This window comes from Vipera ursinii (genome assembly GCF_947247035.1).
Source record: "Vipera ursinii genome assembly, chromosome: 3".
Taxonomy (NCBI): Eukaryota; Metazoa; Chordata; class Lepidosauria; order Squamata; family Viperidae; genus Vipera; species Vipera ursinii.
In genome coordinates, this window is record NC_139516.1 from 57,164,965 (window position 1) to 57,185,809 (window position 20,845).

At 37.2% G+C, this 20,845-nt stretch overlaps 2 protein-coding genes across 2 annotated transcripts in view; one reads left to right on the forward strand and one right to left on the reverse strand.

Moving 5' to 3' along the window:
- Nucleotides 1-7,301, reverse strand: part of GPBP1L1 (GC-rich promoter binding protein 1 like 1) — a 36,048-nt gene extending 28,747 nt beyond the window's left edge. Inside the window, exon 1 of the mRNA XM_083359019.1 lies at nucleotides 7,095-7,301. The gene's annotated coding sequence lies outside the window, so the exon portion shown is untranslated. The remainder of the gene's footprint in view (nucleotides 1-7,094) is intronic.
- A 5,543-nt stretch (nucleotides 7,302-12,844) lies between these two features.
- On the forward strand, nucleotides 12,845-19,800 carry TMEM69 (transmembrane protein 69). The gene is made up of 3 exons (XM_083359748.1): nucleotides 12,845-13,304; nucleotides 15,421-15,475; nucleotides 17,044-19,800. Exons 2-3 carry the CDS (start codon nucleotides 15,431-15,433, stop codon nucleotides 17,752-17,754), a joined length of 756 nt encoding a protein of 251 aa, XP_083215874.1. The 5' UTR covers nucleotides 12,845-13,304; nucleotides 15,421-15,430; the 3' UTR covers nucleotides 17,755-19,800.
- Nucleotides 19,801-20,845: the final 1,045 nt, after the last annotated feature.

A 20,845-nucleotide genomic window follows, 5' to 3' on the forward strand; every position in this document is an offset into this window, starting at 1 on the left:
ACTTTTCAGTTTTATACTTAGTAGTTCTATTCTGTCAAATTTCCTTAACAGCCAGCTTGTGACACAGCCAGAGGGGGGAAAATTATGATTAATTAAACTACAACTTCAGTTATCTAAACAGGGGTAGGCAAAGGTAAATGTATCCATTAGAAGATTTCTAAAATTGCATTTCTGGTTTAACAATAGTTTACAAAATGATCCCCATAAAAATGTATTGCCTCTAAATTATACCTATGAAATCAATACAGATTAAAGCTATCAAAAATCAAGTTCTGTATGAAAAATCAATGAACTCTATTCAACTCTAGTATTTCAAACAAAATCCTAAACTCAGAATTCCAAGCATTTTACACAAAATTCTACTTGCTTTTTAGCTTGTACATACAAATATACTAAGTGAAACCTGCAAACCAGTGTCAAGTTGTAGAGTGCTTTTCCTTTTGAAATTCTGAATACTATAGCACTTTTATAACAGTAACCTATTAGAAGAATTAAAAGCGTATAAGAAAAAGTTATCTACTCTGGAATATGAGGAACTTTCTCACAAACAACTTTTAAAAATATCTTTTTTTTAAAAAAGACTACCATAATGGTTCAATAAATAGGAGAATACAGTATAAGTAACAATTCAATGTAAGCTTATATTGATCAGACTCCCATTTCAAGTTTTATATTTCATTGTTTATCACACTTTAAAAAGAATTCAGACAGACTGGAGCAAGTTCAGAGAAGGGCAGTGGAGATGATCAAGGGCCAAGAAATTGATTTCCTAAAGCACGGGTGTCAAACTCGCTGCATCACGTGATGTGTCGCGACGTATCGTGACTTTTTTCGCATTGTCGGTGCTGGGGTGGGCGTGGCCTCCACATGATGCAATTGGCCTGCAGGCCGGCAGTTTGACACCCCTGCCCTAAAGCAACAGCAAAGAAATGGGAAATGTTTGCCTTACAAGAAAACTGAGATATGACAGCATTCTACACATATATGAAAGGATATTATATACAACCTATTACAAAAGGCTCTAAGCTACCAAAAACAGTAGGTTTAATTTACAGGAACAAAGGTTCTGATTCAACTACAGAAAGCTTTTCCATATGTAAGAGACATTTCAAGAATGGAATCTACAGTATTATCAATAAAAGTTTAAATACTCCTCTTTGGTGATTGTACATCGTAGAAACTTTAATTTGGACTCCTGTGTTGGAGTAAAGTAAGACTAAGAGTGTCCCTGCACGTTTTACCCTGCTAAAAACTTCAGGGGGCGGTGTTCGTTTCAGTTTCTTGGTCAGGTGGCCAACACGATATCACACCACAGCAACACAGCGTACGGCAAAACACTGTGTTGGGGTAGAAAAGTTTAAATTGGGCTTGCTCCAGGGCTACTTCTAGAGGGCCAGTTTGGTGTATTGATTAGGGCACCAGACTAGAAATCGAGATCATGAGTTTTAGTCCCACCTTAGGCACAAAACCACCTGGGTGATTTTAGGCAAGTCATTGTCTTTCAGCCCTAGGAAGCAGACAATGGCAAACCATTTCTAAAATCCTGCCAAAAAGACTGCAAGGGCCAGTCCTGGCAGTCCCCAGGAGTCAATACTGGTTAAAAAAAAGTGTGCTATTATTTCTACAATACTCTGTTGAATTATCGGAAACAATTATTGCTATAGTATTAGAGCACTCATATACCTAACTAGGTTACATAGAATGATCACACCTATTGTATCGTGATGGCACCAGAGTTTGCTTTGTTGCCTTCACTGCATCCTCATATAGCCATCCAGCCTAACATTCTCCAGTGATTCCTGTAATGTATTCTGAAAACATTATTTTACAATCTTCAGTCTTGCTGTTATATATTTGTACAGTATCTAAAGAATAAAATTCTTTCAAAAATAAAAAAACTTATCTAATACTGTACAGTAGGGAATTCTGAAGCACTTATGTCTACATCTAGATGATAGAAAGTATTTTAACTAAAATAATGCCACTCTTCATTTATACTATTAGTCAATTTATGACTTCTTTAAAAGGCACATAAATGTCCAATACATACAAAACAGTATTTATTTAATTGTAATTTTATATCTATAAGCACCTGACATCTACATGGTAATGTGGTCTTCCACTGACCTTGTATTGGACCATTCCTAATTCTATGCCCATACTTCTGAACATATATACACATTCTAAAACTGTTCATAGTTATTACAATCTTATCATTCCATAAATCAACTGTTAAATCCTCAAGTATTAGACAATTGTTCTGAAACATTAACAGCACTTGATGTCTTGACTTTAAAATCTATTTTATCTAAACATACTGCCACTTTCCTCAGTACTTATATTCCAATTCCTTAGATAAGATATAATGTATTCTTATCAATAGGTTAAAATATAGAATGAACACTAAATCTTCCAACAAAAGTACTGTCTTACAATTTTGAAGTTTGGATTCCCCCATATTATTTTTCAGCATATACATAAAATGAAACCAAATCTGATGTGCTATTGTGTACGATGTCTCTTTTGCAAACTGGAAGAAGAGGGAAGTCTGTATTTTTCAAGCAGTTGAACATGTCTAATTTACAACAAGCATCAAATATGCCAATTCCAGGATGGCCCTTGAGGGAAGTATCCAGTAGGCAAAATAATCCCATTAATTAACTCAAGAAAATTTAAAACCTTTACTGAAGATAGAAGTTTCCTGAAAGAAACTTAAAGAAAATCAAGGCAAAGAATTTCTCTCATTAAAACTCTGAAATAGTGCATTAAATTGCTGAATAATACCTTTTAGGAACATGTAGAATACCCAGAGTAGAAATTATCCCTGGCAAGATATGCCTTTTTAAAGTATTAGCTGGATCTCAAAATATATTTCACTTTTACTACTGTAACAGTATATCTATGTTTGGTTTTATTACCTAATATATATCGAGTACTGTCATATCAAAATAAGTTATTGGCTCCAGGCACTATTTAAACTATCCAGAGAAAATGCTTTTGACAATTAGTATTTCACAAATAGTCTACAAATCTGGAATATCTACACAACTGTTTTCCTCAATTGTCTTTGCCATCCTGTAGGATCAGCCATAATGGGCATACTCTGAGTCTCTTCTGCTGAACAATGCCATCTTATTAGACACTATGCCTTCCCTGTTACAGCTTTGGCCTCTGGAATATTTGCCCAGAGATCCATCTCTACATTTTAGGAAGCCAAAGAAAACCTTAATTTTCAAACAGGCCATGGGCTGAAGTGTTTTAGGTACTTCACCATATAATAATTTATTTTTTATACATTCTGATTGTTTCTATTGAATTTTTAATGTAAACAATATTGAGCCATATTAGTCTAAAACTAATCAGTTCGGATTTAAATTTAAATTATTATTCTTGGGAAAATAATTAAAAACTCAACTAAATTATATCTATTATAAATGATAAAAATTATAATTGTTAAAAAGGAGATACATGTTCATGCAGCATGCAGCACATGAACATCAATGGTAGTATTTGACATTTATAGGTCACATTTCTATCCCTTTAAAATAAAAATTTAACATTTGCACTCCACTATGAGGATCCAAATGTAAATGTATCTCAGAGGTCCCCAACTTTTTGGACGCCAGGGACCAACCAGTTCCACGGAGAGAGGTTTTTCCTCAGATGGGAGGGTATGCGGTTTTGCGTGCTGCTTGCATCCTGCGGATGGGGCTTTGCTTATTTGTGTGGATGGGTTGCTAACATGCCATGGCCCAGTACTGGTCCACGGACCGGGGGAGAGGGGTTGGGGACCCCTAATGTATCTAACTCTCCTTAATTACAAAAATATACAGCTTAATTTATAGTTTGTGAAGAGGGAAGCAGGCTACTATGTAATTATGAGAAATAGTATGAAGCATATGCAAAAAAAAATAGGAAGCATGAATTTAATCAAATTGAACAGAAGCTTTACTGTTGTATTAAATGCTTAATAGGTATCACAGAATTTAAAGCACAATTTTCTTTAGCTTCCTTTTTGGATTATGCTGATATTAATATTTTACATCTATGTATAGTAAACAGGAAAATGAGTTCATGTTCATATGTTGTTAAATTATAAAAAATGCTCAATTGTGTAAACTATTACTTTTTGCTTGAAGAGATAAGAAAAAGACTACCTTGGAGAACCATACATTACTTAATTTACTTCAGAAGTTTAATGCTTTACTTTAAAAGAAAAATTCAAAGTAAAGGGATATCCAGTTTTGTTCTCCACAAGAGTATATATAGTACAAGTGTTGTGATCTTTAATAATAGATCATAACAGCAATTACATGGTTTTTAAACAAGAATATCTTCAGTTGTCACTAACTTCTGTTTTCTATGGCTAAATATGTCTACTATTACATTCATTCCTATTATTCTTTAATCATAAATTGTAATGGATTCATTCATCAGCCAAAATGCTGGAAAGCTATGTGGCTTAATGAATAGAAATGACACAATTCACAATTATTTTTAAAATCTGTTTTAGTATAAAAGAAGTGGATTCTTATCTGCATAACTTTATATGATAAAATATGATTCTTCCTGCTTCAATATTGTGTGATATTGTAATCTAGTTATTTAGATTGGTCCCACAAATATATGATCTACAAAGCGCTTCTAGACCAGATTTTTAACTCAGCAGTTCAAGTATAGTGGGAATACAGCTCCACCCATAAGCAGGTTGTTACATAACTTACAGGGATATCATTAAAAGTAAAGCCTCTAATAGAAACAAGGCTTGATTTGCTACGTCCAAACTATGAACAGGTATTTTACTACCTTAATCCTGGCCAAATAATACATACATATGTATATACATACTTTAGGGATACAATTAGTGAGGGTAACTCACTAAGTAATTTAGAGATTAAATGTCCAAATATACAACTTTAGCAGGCTTTCCTTTTTTCTTAACAGGATCATACAATATTTTAATTAATATCCCTCGTGAGTAGGAAAAGTGAATAGTTTTAAGTTAGTGACCAATTCACTCTGAAAAAATTCTCTAACAAAGTTAATCTCAATTTATAAAGTATTAATATAATCCCATATATCTATTGTGTGTTACATCTAATATTAAAATAGCAACAATTTTCTTCTCAAGCATCTTGTGTAAATATAGCATTCCCTTGATTTAAATCACGTGACAGCAATGTGAATAAATTCTTGTTTGACACTGAACCATCAGAATATTCTGTATTAAAAATGTTGAATATAGTTTGCCTTCATATTAGCCCAAAACAATTCTGGTGATCTAGCAGCAGTTTATATGAAGGAAACAGTTCAGAATAATATTTAGTCCAATGGTTTCAATTCTGTTCCAGTTTGTGGTTTATCAAAAAAAAAAACACCTCTGTAAAGAGATAACAAAATTCTTGAAACGTTACTCAATAACTAGTATTCCAAAAATATTGATCAGAAATGCAGTTTGCTGTTAACTTGGCATGTTGTGGGAACCCATCTGTGATTATTCAGTAAAATTTAAAAATGCGTAAATCCAATTCCTATGGAAAATGTATTTCACATTTCCCCAAATACAGTATGCTGCTCCAAGTTGACAGACGTATTTGTAACCAAAGTCTTCAGAATTACCTAACTAAAAATCTTATGTAAACTTTAGCAATAGTGGCTGGAGTAGAGCAAATATATTGGTTAAAATGTGATTGGCTCCTTTCTGGCTCTAAGTGTGTCCTGTGAATCTAGCCAATGTGGTTAGCTTCTGGTTTAGTGCTGTGCATAACAGGCAAGCAGATTCATTCAGAAAATCCTGATTTTAGTTTAGCACAAGTCAATTCTTTCTTGCCACAAAGATAAAATTCACATCTCTTAAAAAGAAAAAAAAACCCTATGTTTTTGCAGAAAAGGCAACTATTACTAGTTAAAACTAGTAATAGTTGCCTTTTCTGCAAAAACATAGGTTTTTTTTTCTTTTCAATCACATTTTAACCAATATATTTGCTCTACTCCAGCCACTATTGCTAAAGTTTAAATAAGATTTTTAGTTAGGTAATTCTGAAGACTTTGGTTACAAATAAATACGTCTGTCAACTTGGAGCAGCATACTGTATTTGGGGAAATGTGAAATACATTTTCCATAGGAATTGGATTTACGCATTTTTAAATTTTACTGGATAAAATTAAAACTAGTACTAAGTAATAAAACTAGCTAAAAGGCAGATACCAAATCCACGCCACGGGCACTACTTCCTTAATAAGCGGGGGCTTCGAAAAATAGTAAAAAAAACCCTGCTTCACAGGTAAACAAAACGTAAGCTAAAACCTTCCTAAACGTTTCCTGTTTTGTTTTTTTTGCCTCATCGCGCGGAACAGAATGGTTTCCTCGCAAACCAGATTTCACCCTCGGCCACCCAAGGACTCTTCCAAACTAATCACGCTTCTCCTACTCCCGAAGCAGCGTACTCCGCTTTCGACGCTCTTTCCGACGACACCGAGAAGTTGCCGCCGTTTCCTCCTTTCCTACTTTGGCACTTCCAAAACCCAAACCCTCACGCCTGCCTGCCCGCCTTCCCACATGCATTATTACCCCCTTTCCCTTTCGCCTTCTACTCTTCAACTCACACGCCAGCCGCCCTGGCCCACCCCGCCCCCACTCAAGTTTGCACTTCGAGGCCTACCGCAGCTTCCTATCAATCCTCCCCAAGCCCAATCGAAGCTCGCTCTCTCTCTCTCTCGCACCCCCCACCCCTCCGCCAACCCTCCCGTCTCCGGCTTCCCTAACCCACCAAGCCTCCTCTTCCTCCGCCTCCATTCCTCACGGAAAACGGGGGTCTCGGAACTCCCTCCCTCCCTTCCTATGGCCATCTCCTGCCCAAACCCGTGTCCAGCATCTCTCCATCCAACCGCTCGTCCCAAGCGCTTCCGCAGCCCCTGTCCTCCCCAGCAACTCCCCACCACCACCCACTCTCTCTCTCGCCAACCAGGTCAATACAGCAGGCCTTCAGCCACCTTCTTCCTGCCTCCTCTCCCAATTCCTGCTCTCGAAGCAAGCGCTTATTGACATGCCCGCCCCCTTGCCTACTCTGGAGTCTCCCCCGCTGCCTTCCTACCTCAGTTTCTCCCGCGACGCTGGCAGCCGCTCAACTCCCTCCTTTAAAGTCCAGCTCCTCTTCTCTTTTTTTTTTCTTTCCACGCAAGGCCGTGCTCACAGAACCAGGCCCCGACTCGCCCCCTCACTCTCTCCGTAGCTTCAGTTCCTCAGACCGAATCATAACAAAGCTCTGCCCAAAATGGCTGCCCGGACCGGCCGAGGGCCGGAGAGGGGCGGGGCTATTCACGCGAGGGAGGGGGGGTTAGGGGGGGGAAAGAAACACGCCCACCTGGCCCTGCCCGTGCCAAGGGTGGAGCGCACGCGCGCTCACTCGGTAAAGCCATACAAAATAGCCGCACGCGCAACCGCCTATCAAAGACTCTTCGGAACGCTGGCTCGAATTCGCCGCTTCTCTTACGCATGCGCGAGCGTGTGTTATCGTTCTGTTGGCGTTAAGTTATGCTCGGCTCGGTCTGCAACTCTATCTTCCGCGCTTTGTTCTCTCGGCCGCTCTCCAATTGGCACAACCCCTGGTGTTATTATTGCTCGATAGGGTGTCTATTCTCGCAGCACGGTTATCCGTAGATAACTCGGTTCATTGTCCAGGGCTCGCGTGACACCCTGAACCGTAATGAACTAAGCGCATACCGGAAGGCTTTGCACTTGTCGATTTAGTTTGGAACTAAATGAGCCGTGGAAGCTGTATAATAACGTTTTATTTTTTTTCTGCTTTCTCTATATGCTTTCGATAAATCAAACTTGACTAGGTGGAAGTCAGATCAAAAGGTTGGCATCACAATTACAGATCAAAATTTAGTAAAGTGAATTAGAGATTCAAATTGTGCACATATAAAGAGGATATATAATGCTTTAATTGAATTGGATTTGGAAACGGAACTGGTTAAAGATTGCATGATAAAGTGGGCACAAAATATTCAGGAACCAATTTCGTTGGACACCTGGGAGATAATTTGGGTCAGAAATGTTAAATTTACCCAGGCTCAAAATTTAAGAGAAAATTTTTATAAAATGTTTTATAGATGGCATCTGGATCCCAAGAAGTTGTCTAACATGTATCCTAATTTACAGTCTAAATGTTGGAGGTGTGGTAGTTTAGAAGCTACTTATTTTCACGTGGTGGACTTGTAGAAATATAAAAGCTTTTTGGATTAAAATTTGGTGGAACATTCAAAAGATTTTTAAGAGAAAGATAAAGTTTTCCCCGCAATTGTTTTTATTGGGTATTGTTGTAGATTGTGATGTTAAAGAAACTAACTTGATGTTCAACATGATAACGGCAGCACGGTTACTGGTGGGACAATATTGGAAGAAGGATAGTTTGCCCACTGTAGAAGAATGGGTGTTTAAAGTTTCGAATCTTGCAGAAATGTCTAAGATTTCTGCTTATTTGAAGGATCATTCACAGGAAAGATATATTTCAGTTTGGAGGAGATGGATAAATTATATTCAAAACAAATATGGGACTAAAAAGTTCCACTTAGCTTATGAGTAGATTTTAGTGGGATATTGTTATTGGTATGTTGTTTGTAGTTATGTTAAAAGAGAGTTAAAGCGCATTATGAATTTGGTTAATTGTATATTATGCATAATTTTTATTTAGAATATGATTATTGTAACTATAATCCTGTATTTAGCTCTGGGAAGTGGGGGGGGGAAGTGGGGGGGTTTGGGGTGGGAGGGATTTGGGGATATATTGTAAAATTTTGTTTTTGTAAAACTCTTTAATAAAAAAAAGATAAATCAAACTTGAGATTAATTTTGCTCATTCAAAATTAAGGATGTGTCTGTTACTTAAGAAAAACTTAGTAAAAAAGTTTAATCCATCCGTAGCTGTTGTACCCAGTATGTTAAATGAATGTGGTAAATTCCAGCATAGCCCCCTTAATCATACTTTTCGAGCTGTGTTTGTCCCCGTTTGTCTGCCATCTTTGTTACTTTTATGTTGCTTTTGCGTTTTTTGCATTGGTTCCTTGTTTTTAAATTTTCTAACAATTTGTAAACCTTCCGGAGTCGGTGAGAGTCAAGCATCAAAAACATTTAATTATTAACCATAAACCTTGGTGGTTAACTAATGGTTGTGTTCATGTAGAAAGTTAAAACAAACTAATCAATTAGGGCTTAAAATGTCCTAGTCAAACAATAATTTATTAAATTTATATGCTGCCCGTGTCCCCTATAAACTTGCATTATGTTTGGTTTTAGTTTAAACGTTGTGCTTTGTAAACCATAAGTTGTGTAAAGACATCCATGAGCTAGTAAAATTTGCTGAATGAGAAATGTTAGACTAATATGCCCTTGTAAATGGGCTTTTACATTCCTATAATGAGTCAGATCTAGATAAGTAGATCTATCATTTTTTTAAAGCTACTAAAAAGGTTATGATCACAAATAGTTGCAAAAGCATGCCAAAGGCAAGAATTCTAGATTATCTGTTCTTCTAAATCCATCCTCTATTTCTCAACTGTTCACATTAGACAACTGGATCATTTCTATTAAAAATTATTTAAAAGGAAGAGAAATATCAGACACTTTTCCATCCTACTCAGTCCAAGAATCCAAAGTATGAATGAACCCATAAAAATATTTATTTATTTATTTATTTATTTATTTATTTATTTATTTATTTATTTATTTATTATATTTTTATACCGCCCTTCTCCCGAGGGACTCAGAGCGGTGTACAGGGCAATAAATACAAAAACAGGATACAAAAGTTAAAAGCGATTAAATAAATGCCCAAGGTTAAAACAATAATTAAGACGTATTAAAACCCAAACCCTAACCCATCAGACCAGGTCAGATAGGGATAGCTAGTGTTTTATTTTTACAAGACAGCACTGTTGACAAACTATCTTTACAGGACATACTGAACCATAATCATATGTAATCATATGAAGGTTAGCAAATGTTAGCCGAGCCTGTGCAAATTCAGTCTGTATGTGGTTCAAAGCATTATGCAATACGGAATACTGGTTGAAGAAACCACAATTAAGTCTACTATAGATTAACCCATCAAATAAATATAGTTAATGTGTTGTGCACAACCAATGTGATCAGTTTATGGTCCAAGACTGAACTGGACTAATCTGGTAAACTATCACCCTAGGTAACCATTAATAGCTATGGTATGTGTATACATCCTTTCTCGGCCATGCAAAAATATCTGCTTCATTTTTTTTTCTGTACATTTTTCTTTGATGCCAATTAAAGTATGCCAAATAAGATAAAATTATTATACTTAACAACAAAAGGAAAATGTATAGTACAAAGCAGAGCATTTTATGGATAATTAAAAGGAATATAATTATGAAACATGTGGAATATATTCTTTTTGATCATTCATACAGATTAAATGTTTTTACTACTTAAACTGTTCAGAGCACCGAACAGTAAATATTATGTTTTCATTTTCTAGAATTTTAAGTAATAACCACTGCCCTTTTGGACTGAAATAATCTGCTTGTTATTGTTCTCTTAAATAAACCATCTTTCACACTTTCATATTCAGTGCAAATCTGGCTGCGATTGGAATGACAGTTTTGTCAGTGTGAAATCTGTCTCAGAAGCACACAAGAAAAGTTGTTAAATCTTTGTACCTAGAAATATGAGCCAAAATTGTCCATAATTGTGTTGGACTAGCACTGGGGGGAGGGGGAACCATTGTTAACCATGAATGCTAAATGACTTTAGGTCTCATCTCAGAGATTTTATGGGGGGGGGGGGAATTACAGGAGTGTTCTGTAAGTGATTTTTTGCTCCTGATTTTTGCATGGTGCTGTGTGGAAAAGCAGGATATACTTATAACACATAAAATATGTATTTCATGTGTTATAATTATAGAATAGAGCTGGAAGGGACTTTGGAGGTCTTCTAGTCCAGCCCCCTGCTCAAGCAGGAGGACCTATACCATTTCAGACAAGTGACTTGTCTAGTCTTTTCTTTAAAACCTCCAGTGATGGAGCACCCACGATTTCTGGAGGTAAGCTGTTCCACTGGTTAATTGTCCTCACTGTCAGGAAGTTTCTCCTTAATTCCAGGTTGCTTTTCTCTCTGATCAGTTTCCAACCATTTTCTTGTCCTGCCATCTGGTGCTTTGGTGAATAACATGGCCCCTCTTCTTGGTGGCAGCCCCTCAAATACTGGAATACTGCTATCATGTCTCCCCTATTTCTTCTTTTCTTTAGACTAGCCAAACCCAAGTCCTGCAGCCGTTTTTCATATATTTTAGTCTCCAGGCCTTTAATCATCTTAGTTGCTCTTCTCTGAATTTTTTCCAAACTCTCAACATCTTTTTAGTGATATGGTGACCAAAATTGGCTGCAGCATTCCAGGTGTGGTCTTACTAGGGTTTTATAAAGCAATACTAATACTTCATGTGATCTTGATTCTATGCTTCAGTTTATACAACCCAGGATTGTATTAATTTTTTTGGCTGCTGCTGCACACTGCTGATTCATAGTCAAGTGATTGTCCCTCTCACAGTTACTGTTTTTAAGCCAGATCTTGCCCAATCTGTACTTGTACATTTGATTTTTTTGCTGCCTAAATGTAAAACTTTTGCTTTTTTCCACACTGAAACTAATTTTGTTGGGTAGGGCCCATTGTTCAAGTTTGTCAAGATCTTTTTGAATCCTGAGTTTCTCTTCTGGGATGTTGGCTACTCCTGTCAGTTTGATGTCTGCAAATTTGAAGAGTTCCCCTTCATTTCCCTCATCTAAGTCATTGATGAAGATATTGAAGAGTACTGGGCCTAAGACGGAACCTTGTGGCATCCCAGTGCTTACTTCTCTCCCTGTGGATGTAGTGCCATTGAGGACTACTCATTGAGTACCGTTTGCCAGCTAGCTACAGATCCATCTGGTGGTGATGTTGTCTATTCCACCTTTTTCTAGCTTACCAAGGAGTAGGTTGTGGTCTACTTTATCAAATGCTTTACTGAAACCTAAGTATACTATGTCCACAACATTTAGCTGGTCTACTAGTTTAGTTACTTTATCAAAGAATGAAATAAAATTGGTTTGGCATGATCTGTTTTTAACAAACCTGTGCTGGGTACTGGTTATAACTTTGTTTGCTTCTAGTTGTTTGCATTTCTGTTTTTTGATTATCTTTTCTAGGATCTTCCCAGGTATTGATGTTAATTAAACTGATTGGTCTGTAGTTTCCTGGGTCCATCCCCCCCCCCCATTCTTGAAGATGGGAACCACATCAGCCCTTTTCCAATCCTTAATTACTTCCCCAGTGCTCCAGGATTTATGAAGGATGTGGTGCAATGGTTCTGAGATAACATCTGCCAGTTCCTTCAGAATTCTGGGATGTATTCTGTCGGGTCCTGGTGATTTATAAGTTATAATTCAAGTTGTCTTACCATTATAAAGAACATTCAGTGTAGCCCATGATTGGCATTTAATGTACCATATGGATGCAATCAATGTAAAAAGTTTTGTATAAAGACATCCAAATAATAAGAAAGACTCCTGATATATTGTCATTCTGGATTAGGTACCTATAAAGCGAAAATGGTCTTTCCCCACCCCTCCCCCGTTGCTTCTTAATATGTAATTGTTATTTGTAAACCAGGCTTGTGGTTCCTGAGGTTGCATTCATCCAATTCGTGCAGTAGACCATGATTACAGAAATCACGACTACGGGTCTTCTGTATTCACTGCCCCACAACAGTCGCATAATTTTTAGAATGAAAGTCATCCTGCACGCCAACAAAAAAGCAGTACTAAACAATTAAAAAGAGAAGAGCGGATATCGCTCACCTTTCTTAATACAAAGCAGGAACTGAAGGGAAGCCTCTGTTTCAGGCTGAGAGCCTATTGGCCTGACACGCATACCCGGCGGACTTAAATGGGAGCAAAGGAAGTGCCTTTGCCTTTCAAGCGGATAACGGCTCGGGTGTTGGGGAAGTCTCTTTGCATGTTACTAGGCTCCTACTTAGCCCGGGGAAAAAATAAGTTTCTACTATTTCTTAAAATATGATACGAAACTCGTAGGCTGTTTTGCTTTCAGAGTGCCTCTACCTTTCTGGAAAGCCTACTGTGCGAACCCGGAAAGCCATTTAGCAGCGTTTCTTCCTCCCACGCTTTTTTTTTTTTTTTTGCTAAAACCGAATCGAATACCGCATGACTTGGCTTTGGATTCTCCTCTGAACATTCGCTTCCCTATTACCTCCTTCAGTTTTTCCTGCAGCTAGCATATGGTGAGTATCTCTTACCTGGACTGACAGGCATTTTAATTATATTTACAATTTTTAATTTATTTTTAGTTTTTAATTTTAATTTATTGCACAGATGATTTTAATTTTATTTTTATCTTAATCTCTGTACTTATTATATGTTTTGTTGTTAGCCGCCCTGAGTCCTTCGGGAGATAGGGCGGGATATAAATCCCATAAATAAATAATAAATAAATAAATAAATAAAAAATCAATCAATCAATCAATCAATCTCCAGTCCTGTAAATGGGGAGGGAGCAGGTGGCGACCTGGGTTTGAGCAGCAGAGTGCCAATAATAAGGTAGCTGACAGCGAAGTCAGGTAAAGGAAAGGAATTTACTTTCGGTGTAATAACTTGAGGAGAAAGCAAGAAGGATTTATCTTTTAAGTTTTCAAAAGGGTTTGAAATGCCTTTCTCAAATTGAAATTAAAAATTAAGTTGAGAGGTAAGTTTAGCGGTTAAGGTGTTGACCTAGAAACCGGGAGACATTGAGTTCTAGTCCTGCTTTAGGCTTGAAAGCCGGCTGTGTGTCTTTGGGTCAGTCACTCTCAGTCCAACCCACCTCAAGGGGAAATAGGAAGGAGTATTATGTATGTGTGCTGACTTGAGCTGCTTATGAAATAGTAAAGGGATTTTTTTTAAAAAAAATCTGTTTATATAAATAGAGTACGGTACACATATACAATAAATCCTGATTGGATCTTCATGGGAGACCACTATGAAATACCAAAACTGGTAACTCTGCATTTGAACAGGCAGACAATAACATAATTACTTTTAGATTGGTATCGGAAAAAACTACATGGACTGTCAACGTGATCATGAAGAGTTGAACTTTATTATGTTTTATCTTAACAGAAATGTGGCGTACATGCTGATTTGAGTACACTATTTTGCTAGTTTGTTTCCACAGCTAGTTAGTACATTGTAATAATACTGAGGCTTTAATAATACTGAGAAATATAAACCTTGTTTTAAATTGAGATTTTTCATACGATCAAAAATGTAGTTGAGGGTTCAGAATATCCAGCCAGGGGGCACATTTGGTATTTTGAGAGAATGTTCTGATAGTAGATTTGACCAACTAATAAGGCGGCTTCTCTCTAGCTTCCCTAGATGTTGTCTATTGTATTTTTCTGGATGGACTTTGTAAAACTACAGTATTTCCAGAACATTTGGCTGGAATTTTTTTTTCTCCAGAGTATGAGATTGAAATTATCCTTAACAATAGAGATTATGCTTGAGGCAAGAAGCATGCTAACTTGCTTAATTCAAAATAAAAGTAGTATCAGTGAGAATGGAGTCTTGTTAATATCAAAAGAGAAGTCTGTGAGTGCCATATTAGGGATGTTTAAGGGTAGTTTGTGGATGAATGTGTTCTGGAAATGTGTTCTGGTAGCATGGTTGGCATCTTATTTAGTATTTGTATGAAGCCAGACAACTCGGGTAATTCAGTAACCATGATTAACTACAGGTTAGAATGTGTACAGATGTGACTTAAATGCATATTTTTATTTCAAATATTGCTACTGTAATGAAGAGTTTCTGTGCCATTAAATTAATTTAGGGAATTGTTATTTCCAGTGGTGGTAATACTTAGCTGATCTTGGAAAAGGTAACTGCTGTCAGATCTGATTGGTACTCAGATAAGAGACTAACAAGAAATTCCTTGTTTGGCAACCAGACTGGAAATTTGAACAAATATTCTGGAAGGCCAAAAAACCCATAGTGCTTTCTCTGTCTTGTTATTAGGAACTGAGCTTTTGAAGGCATAAGCAAAGGGATCTGGGGATACATAGTACATAACACAGTATAATATAGTTATTGCTTATATGCTGTACAATGTTGAATTGATATCTAGTATTAGACTGATAAAGCTGTTTATATAATGACATCATTGTAATGTCTTTCAACAGCTTTAACTGCTAGGCTCCCTGGAGTTGACTTTCCAATTATGACTGCTATACCTTAGACATATCATGCCTAAATTATATCAGGATTGTTTCAGTGTAGCATATTTTAGTGAAGTGGAAAATATCACCCAATATTCATGCATGATATTCTAATGTTAACCATCTAACTGTTTCTCTGTCTTTTAAGGTCTGTGAAAATGTTCCGTTTTATACAACAATGTGGTTTCCAAATTCCTTCCAAGGTAAAATTCTCCCAGACAGTTGAATTGGAATTTATTCTAGATTGTTTTTTTAAGACAACTTCTATTACACACTAGGTCAGGGCTTTTCAACCTTTTCACCCATTGTACCACTTTTAGGATATGGCAACATCCGAGTACCACCAGTCACCTAGCAAGGTGTCAAAAACTTGATGAGAAAAAAAAAGGAAAAAAGTGATGAAGTACAGGTAGTCCTCGACTTACAACAGTTCGCTTAGTGACTGTTTGAAGTTTTAATGGCACTGAAAAAGTGCCCCCCAAGCTACAGCCGAGCAAGACACCTGCCTGCCCGCCTGGCGGCACTCTTCTTCCTGTCCAAGGTTTTCATTGTTGTGAGCATTTCTGCTGAGGATTGGCAGCGGGGGTGGGTTGGGGGGGTGTTTGGTTTTTATTCTCCCCCCCCCATCTGCTGGGTGGTTACAGCAGGTTTTGGTCACTTCACATGATCCTGGGACACTGTGACTGTCATAAATATGAATCAGTTGCCAAGCATCTGAATGTAAATCACAAGGCCCTGGAGATGCTGCAACATTCCATCTGATCAGCGCTTCTTCTGGACTCAGAAGATGTGCTGGGATCAGTGCCGAGCTCCAGCTGAAGCCTGGTGTTGATCCTGGCGCTTCTGCTGAGCCCTGACAGCCCTGCAGCTCCAGCTGTGTCTCGGTCAGGCTTGTGTGGTGCTGCCACTGATTCAGCTCATTCCCCTCCCCTGCTACCACTTTTCTAGGATAGCTGCATACCACCTGCCAGGTGCCAATGTACCACAGGTGGTACCCGTACCACTGGTTGAAAAGCCCTGCACTAGATTAAAAAAAGAATAATCCTAACATTTGTCTTCTAAGATGTCAAGTTTGTACTTTAGCTTTTGTGAAATACAAAAATCTCCCCAAATATTTAATGTGTACAGTTATGGTTCTTTTACATGCTAAAAGAGATTACATTTTAAATGAGTTTCTCTTAAAAATTCTATTTTTATCAGAATGAAGGCATAAAATCAACATGTTCTACATTTATTAATAGTACTAAATATATAGTACAGTGTTTTGCAGTAATTTATGAATAGAAATACTTTCCCCTTATAAATGTAGGTATCGGGAAATATTCTGACAATATTCATTTTGTGCATTTCAAGTACATGCAGTGCAGTGAAGACGTAGACCTCATACGTTCTCTGGAAAGATACTAGAAATATGGAAAATATTTTGAATTTGAAAAAAGACTTGTCTTAGTTGAACAGCATCCAAACACTTCCTGTGAATGAAAACAGCTTGTTTTGAATTTGAATCTTTTTATCGCCCCTATTTATTTCTGTCATTCATGCATTAGTAAATTGTATGTGAATTCATGATACTTCATGCCTTGAATGGAAATCTATTGTAGTTCCCAAATAAGAGTAGGTTATGTAGTAGCCTAAAGACAAAGACTAAAGTTTTTATATGATTTTGCAATTAGTTAGGTAAAAAGGGTAAGTTTGAGGCGAAATGTGTAGCAGTTGCAGGTTTAAACTCATACATTTCAGTGACACGCATGTTTATATTTTGCAATTGCAGATAATTCACCTTCAAAGGTTTCTGCAGCCTAGGCATAACTCTTGCCATTTTCTTCTTGACTACCGTCAGAGCTTCCTGACAAAATTACAGTTATCTAAAAAGCCATCTTTGTGCACAGCTAAGATGCAAGGATTCCATTCCTCCGCTTGCAGCTGGAACAAAAAAAGGCCTTCAGAACATACATCTGATAATCAGGATATTCGACTAGTTGACTTGGCATCACTTAAGGACACTCCGAAACCTGCCATTTGTGTAGCAGCTTCAATATTATTTCCATTTGTTTCAGTGCCACTAGTAATGGCTATCCAGAAAGCCTCCTACCCTGAGTTGGCATTTGCTCAAATTGCATATGCTGCCTCTATATTGTCTTTCCTAGGAGGGGTCAGGTGGGGATTTACTCTTCCAGAAGGAAGTCCTGCAAAACCTGACTGGCTTAATTTGGGTAACAGTATAGTTCCTTCTATAATAGCCTGGATTACTTTGCTTTGTAAAGATCTCACTGTAGCTGGAGTCATGGTTATCATTGGTTTAATGATTGCCCTTAATAATGACTTGGTTCTTCTTCCCACCTATCCCAACTGGTTTAAAGCCTTGCTGTTAATTTTAACTCTAGTGGCTGCGCTTACTGTATTTGTCACATTAATTTATGTGAATTTCTATCCTGAAAGATATCTAAGTTTTAAATTAGGGGAAACGGAAGATTCTAAGTAAACACACACAAGATGCAGAGCCTTGTGGGAGAAACAGAATACAGAAGGGAAACAATATTCACAATGCATGAAATGAATTTGGAAAATTGTTGGAACAGAAAAAAATAATTGAATTATCCAATTCATTAAATTTATAACACTAGCCATAGAGAAGCAAATTAGAAAGGAGGTTGGGTGCTGAAAACTAGTAGATGTTTTTTTTTTAGATTACTTGGTTTTCATTTGTGTGGCTTTAGTGGAATTTAGTTTCTCTTAATTTTTTTTACCAAATTTGATACAAATATGAAACAATTCACAGCATTACTCTTGGAAATTAATTCTGGGTGGGTTAATACCAGGGTTATATGAAGCATGTAGAGCAGTGTTTCACTTAAAACCTGGCAGCACAGCCTCTTGAAGGCTCATACAGTTGTTTTAATAGCTTTTCCATGCTGTCTGAACACTTGTGTGCATGCGTGCAGTGAATACGTCTACTGGGATTGGTGCTAAAGTTTTATTACCAACAAATTTTAATGAAAGCAGTAAGATAGCTTTGAGGAAATTGGATAACACACAATTGTTTCAGTGATTTGAAAGAATAATTATGGCCCCAAAATATTTCTACATAGTGGATGCTTTTCTTATACTTTGGGTAATATGTTCTAAATATTTAGACATAAAACTATAGATCTACTACTAATGGAAAATATAAAATCTTTTACATTAAGCAGTTTTTAGAACTTTTAATTTCTTGTGCTAAGTGTTGAATTGCTATTTACTATATTAACAGAAAAACCCCCAGTATAAAAAATTCCTATTTTTTTATAATCAAAATTACCAGAAAGATTTAAGAATACATTTGAGGTTTAAGAGAAACATATTTAAATGTGCCACACAATTGATCAAAACCTTGTGCTAGTCTGTGACTGCAATAAAATATTCTCTCAATTTTTGACTACAATTTTTTTTACTTTTTTTTAGTTGTCTATTGCTGAGTTTGCGTAACGGCACAAAGTACAGTTGAGACATTTGTTATATTTGGCTTGAAAATAACTAGAATTTCCATTGTGCTGTCTTATAATAGGGCAAATGTTGTTTAAGATTGGATAGGTTACATCATGAAATTAAATTCATAACTTGCTTAAAATCAAGTAACACGTTTTTCTGAAGTATCAAGAGAAAAATCAATTTGTTTTCAGCAGAAGGCTTCTGAAGTCTCAAGTTCAATTAAGAATCAGGCCAAATAGAGGCAAAGGTTAAATATAAAGCCTTTCCAATAATTTATTCTAAATTGTAAAGCAAATTTCACGATGGGTAGGAGGAGAGGAAGAATATGTTATTAGAATTGGGTGCAACCTACTGTTATCTCCTGCATGTATCCGTTATTCATTGTACTGTGTAAGGCCAGAGTCAACCTGGTTTTCCATCAGTCAGCATAAATGTTGATGCATATTTTGTGAGTAGCCACCCAGCATTCAAAATAGTGTGGACTCCCTGCTGATCTAAATGGCAGTGTTTCAGTTGGAATGTACACCACCTCTCAGCTATAGCCTTTAGAATGTACGTTTGGGAGATTCCCTCAGCTTCTGCCCTCTAAACACAGAAAAGGCATTGTTCATCCAGAAGACAAAGGGAAATCTTTGGGGAAACTGAGCAAAGAATTTTGGCACCTGAGACGGAAAAATAAGTGGAGTGTACCATCTTCCCAACAACTCTTGATACATGGCATACAAACTGAAGGAGTGCCAAGATCACAAAGCAGAGGACTTTGCTTTTGGATTGAGTTTATCTCTAAGGAATGGATAACTACTCCAGCTAGACATTGCATTGTTTTAATTTCTTTTACTTGTGTTAGAAACTATAATCTTGTTTCTATAAATGTAGAGCATTTAGTGTAATTTTGGCTAGAAATTACCTGCTTCTCAGATGACAGCTTTCTTTTGAGATAACTTGTTATAGCGGGCCAGCACCATCTTGTGGTCTGAGAGCCTTACATGCTTTCTTAAAAATAGAACTTCCTGTATCTTTTGAGTTATGTTTTTCAAAATAAAGTTTGATTTTGCTCATCTCCTACTAGGTTGATTTACCTCCCAAAGAACACGCCTTTATGCTACAAAGCTGAAACATTTTATGAAACAAAAGTTGAAACATTTCCCCCTATTTAAATGTATAAGATGCAGGAGCAGGCCAGGATTACAGAGGACTCCAAAGTGAAATATGTGGGAAGATGTTCTGGCAGTAGTAGCTATTGATAAGGTAAGATCAGAATGTATAGACCCAAAATTTCAGCTTCCTTCAGGAAACTTGGCATAAAAGTCACTTTGGGGTGATCACTGGGAAACGTCATTAGCCTGCCTGCTACATTTCACATTGAGCAGTGAATATCTGGAACTGGTTGGTCCCCTCTGAATTTTGACTGAGCTGGGACATACTTCTCCCTAGCTATTGCATTAGTTTTTATCACAGCACTTTGCAAATAGGTCATCTGTTCATATACTTGTTGCTGGTGTTGTAACAATGCCAGAGAATCGTACTCTAGGAAATTAGGGGTCTCTTCTGAGCCTCTTTCCCCTTCCCTCACTACCCAGCTAGGCCCAATCTCTCAAGGTCATTCCCATAAGCCATTATGCTAGCAGAGTTGGGACAGGGGTGGTGCAACCATTCTGACATTCATTGATCTATCGATAGCCTTCAGTATTATCACAGCATTGGTTTGGGACAACTGAGGATTGAGGGAATGATACTGTGATGGCTCTCCACATTTCTACATAGCCAGTTTCAGTTGGTGGATTTGGGGAAATGAAATCCAAAATCCCTGACCTATAGGGTGTAGGGAACTCAGTGGTCTCATCCCTCTTAACATCTACATGAGACCACTAGGTAAGGTCATCTGTTGACACAGGGTCAGGTATTTCAGTATACCGACGATAATAAAACGTTATATACCTTAACCTAGTTGATCAAGTGATATCAGGTCTTATCCTAGTCCCTGGAGTTTGTGGGGGTGTGAATGGAGGGCAGCAGACCTAAGCTCAGTTAGGTCCCAGTAAGACCAAATGGCTGTGGGTGCATGTATCTTAGGGAACGAGACTTTCCATTTCTAATTCTAAATG

What these genes read in the sequence shown, in the direction of transcription:
- TMEM69 (XM_083359748.1), top strand. Translation starts at nt 15,431, where the DNA reads ATGTTCCGTTTTATACAACAATGTGGTTTCCAAATTCCTTCCAAG. An exon ending in GTTTCCAAATTCCTTCCAAG is followed by an intron (nt 15,476 to 17,043) that starts GTAAAATTCTCC and finishes TTGCAATTGCAG; the next exon opens with ATAATTCACCTTCAAAGGTT.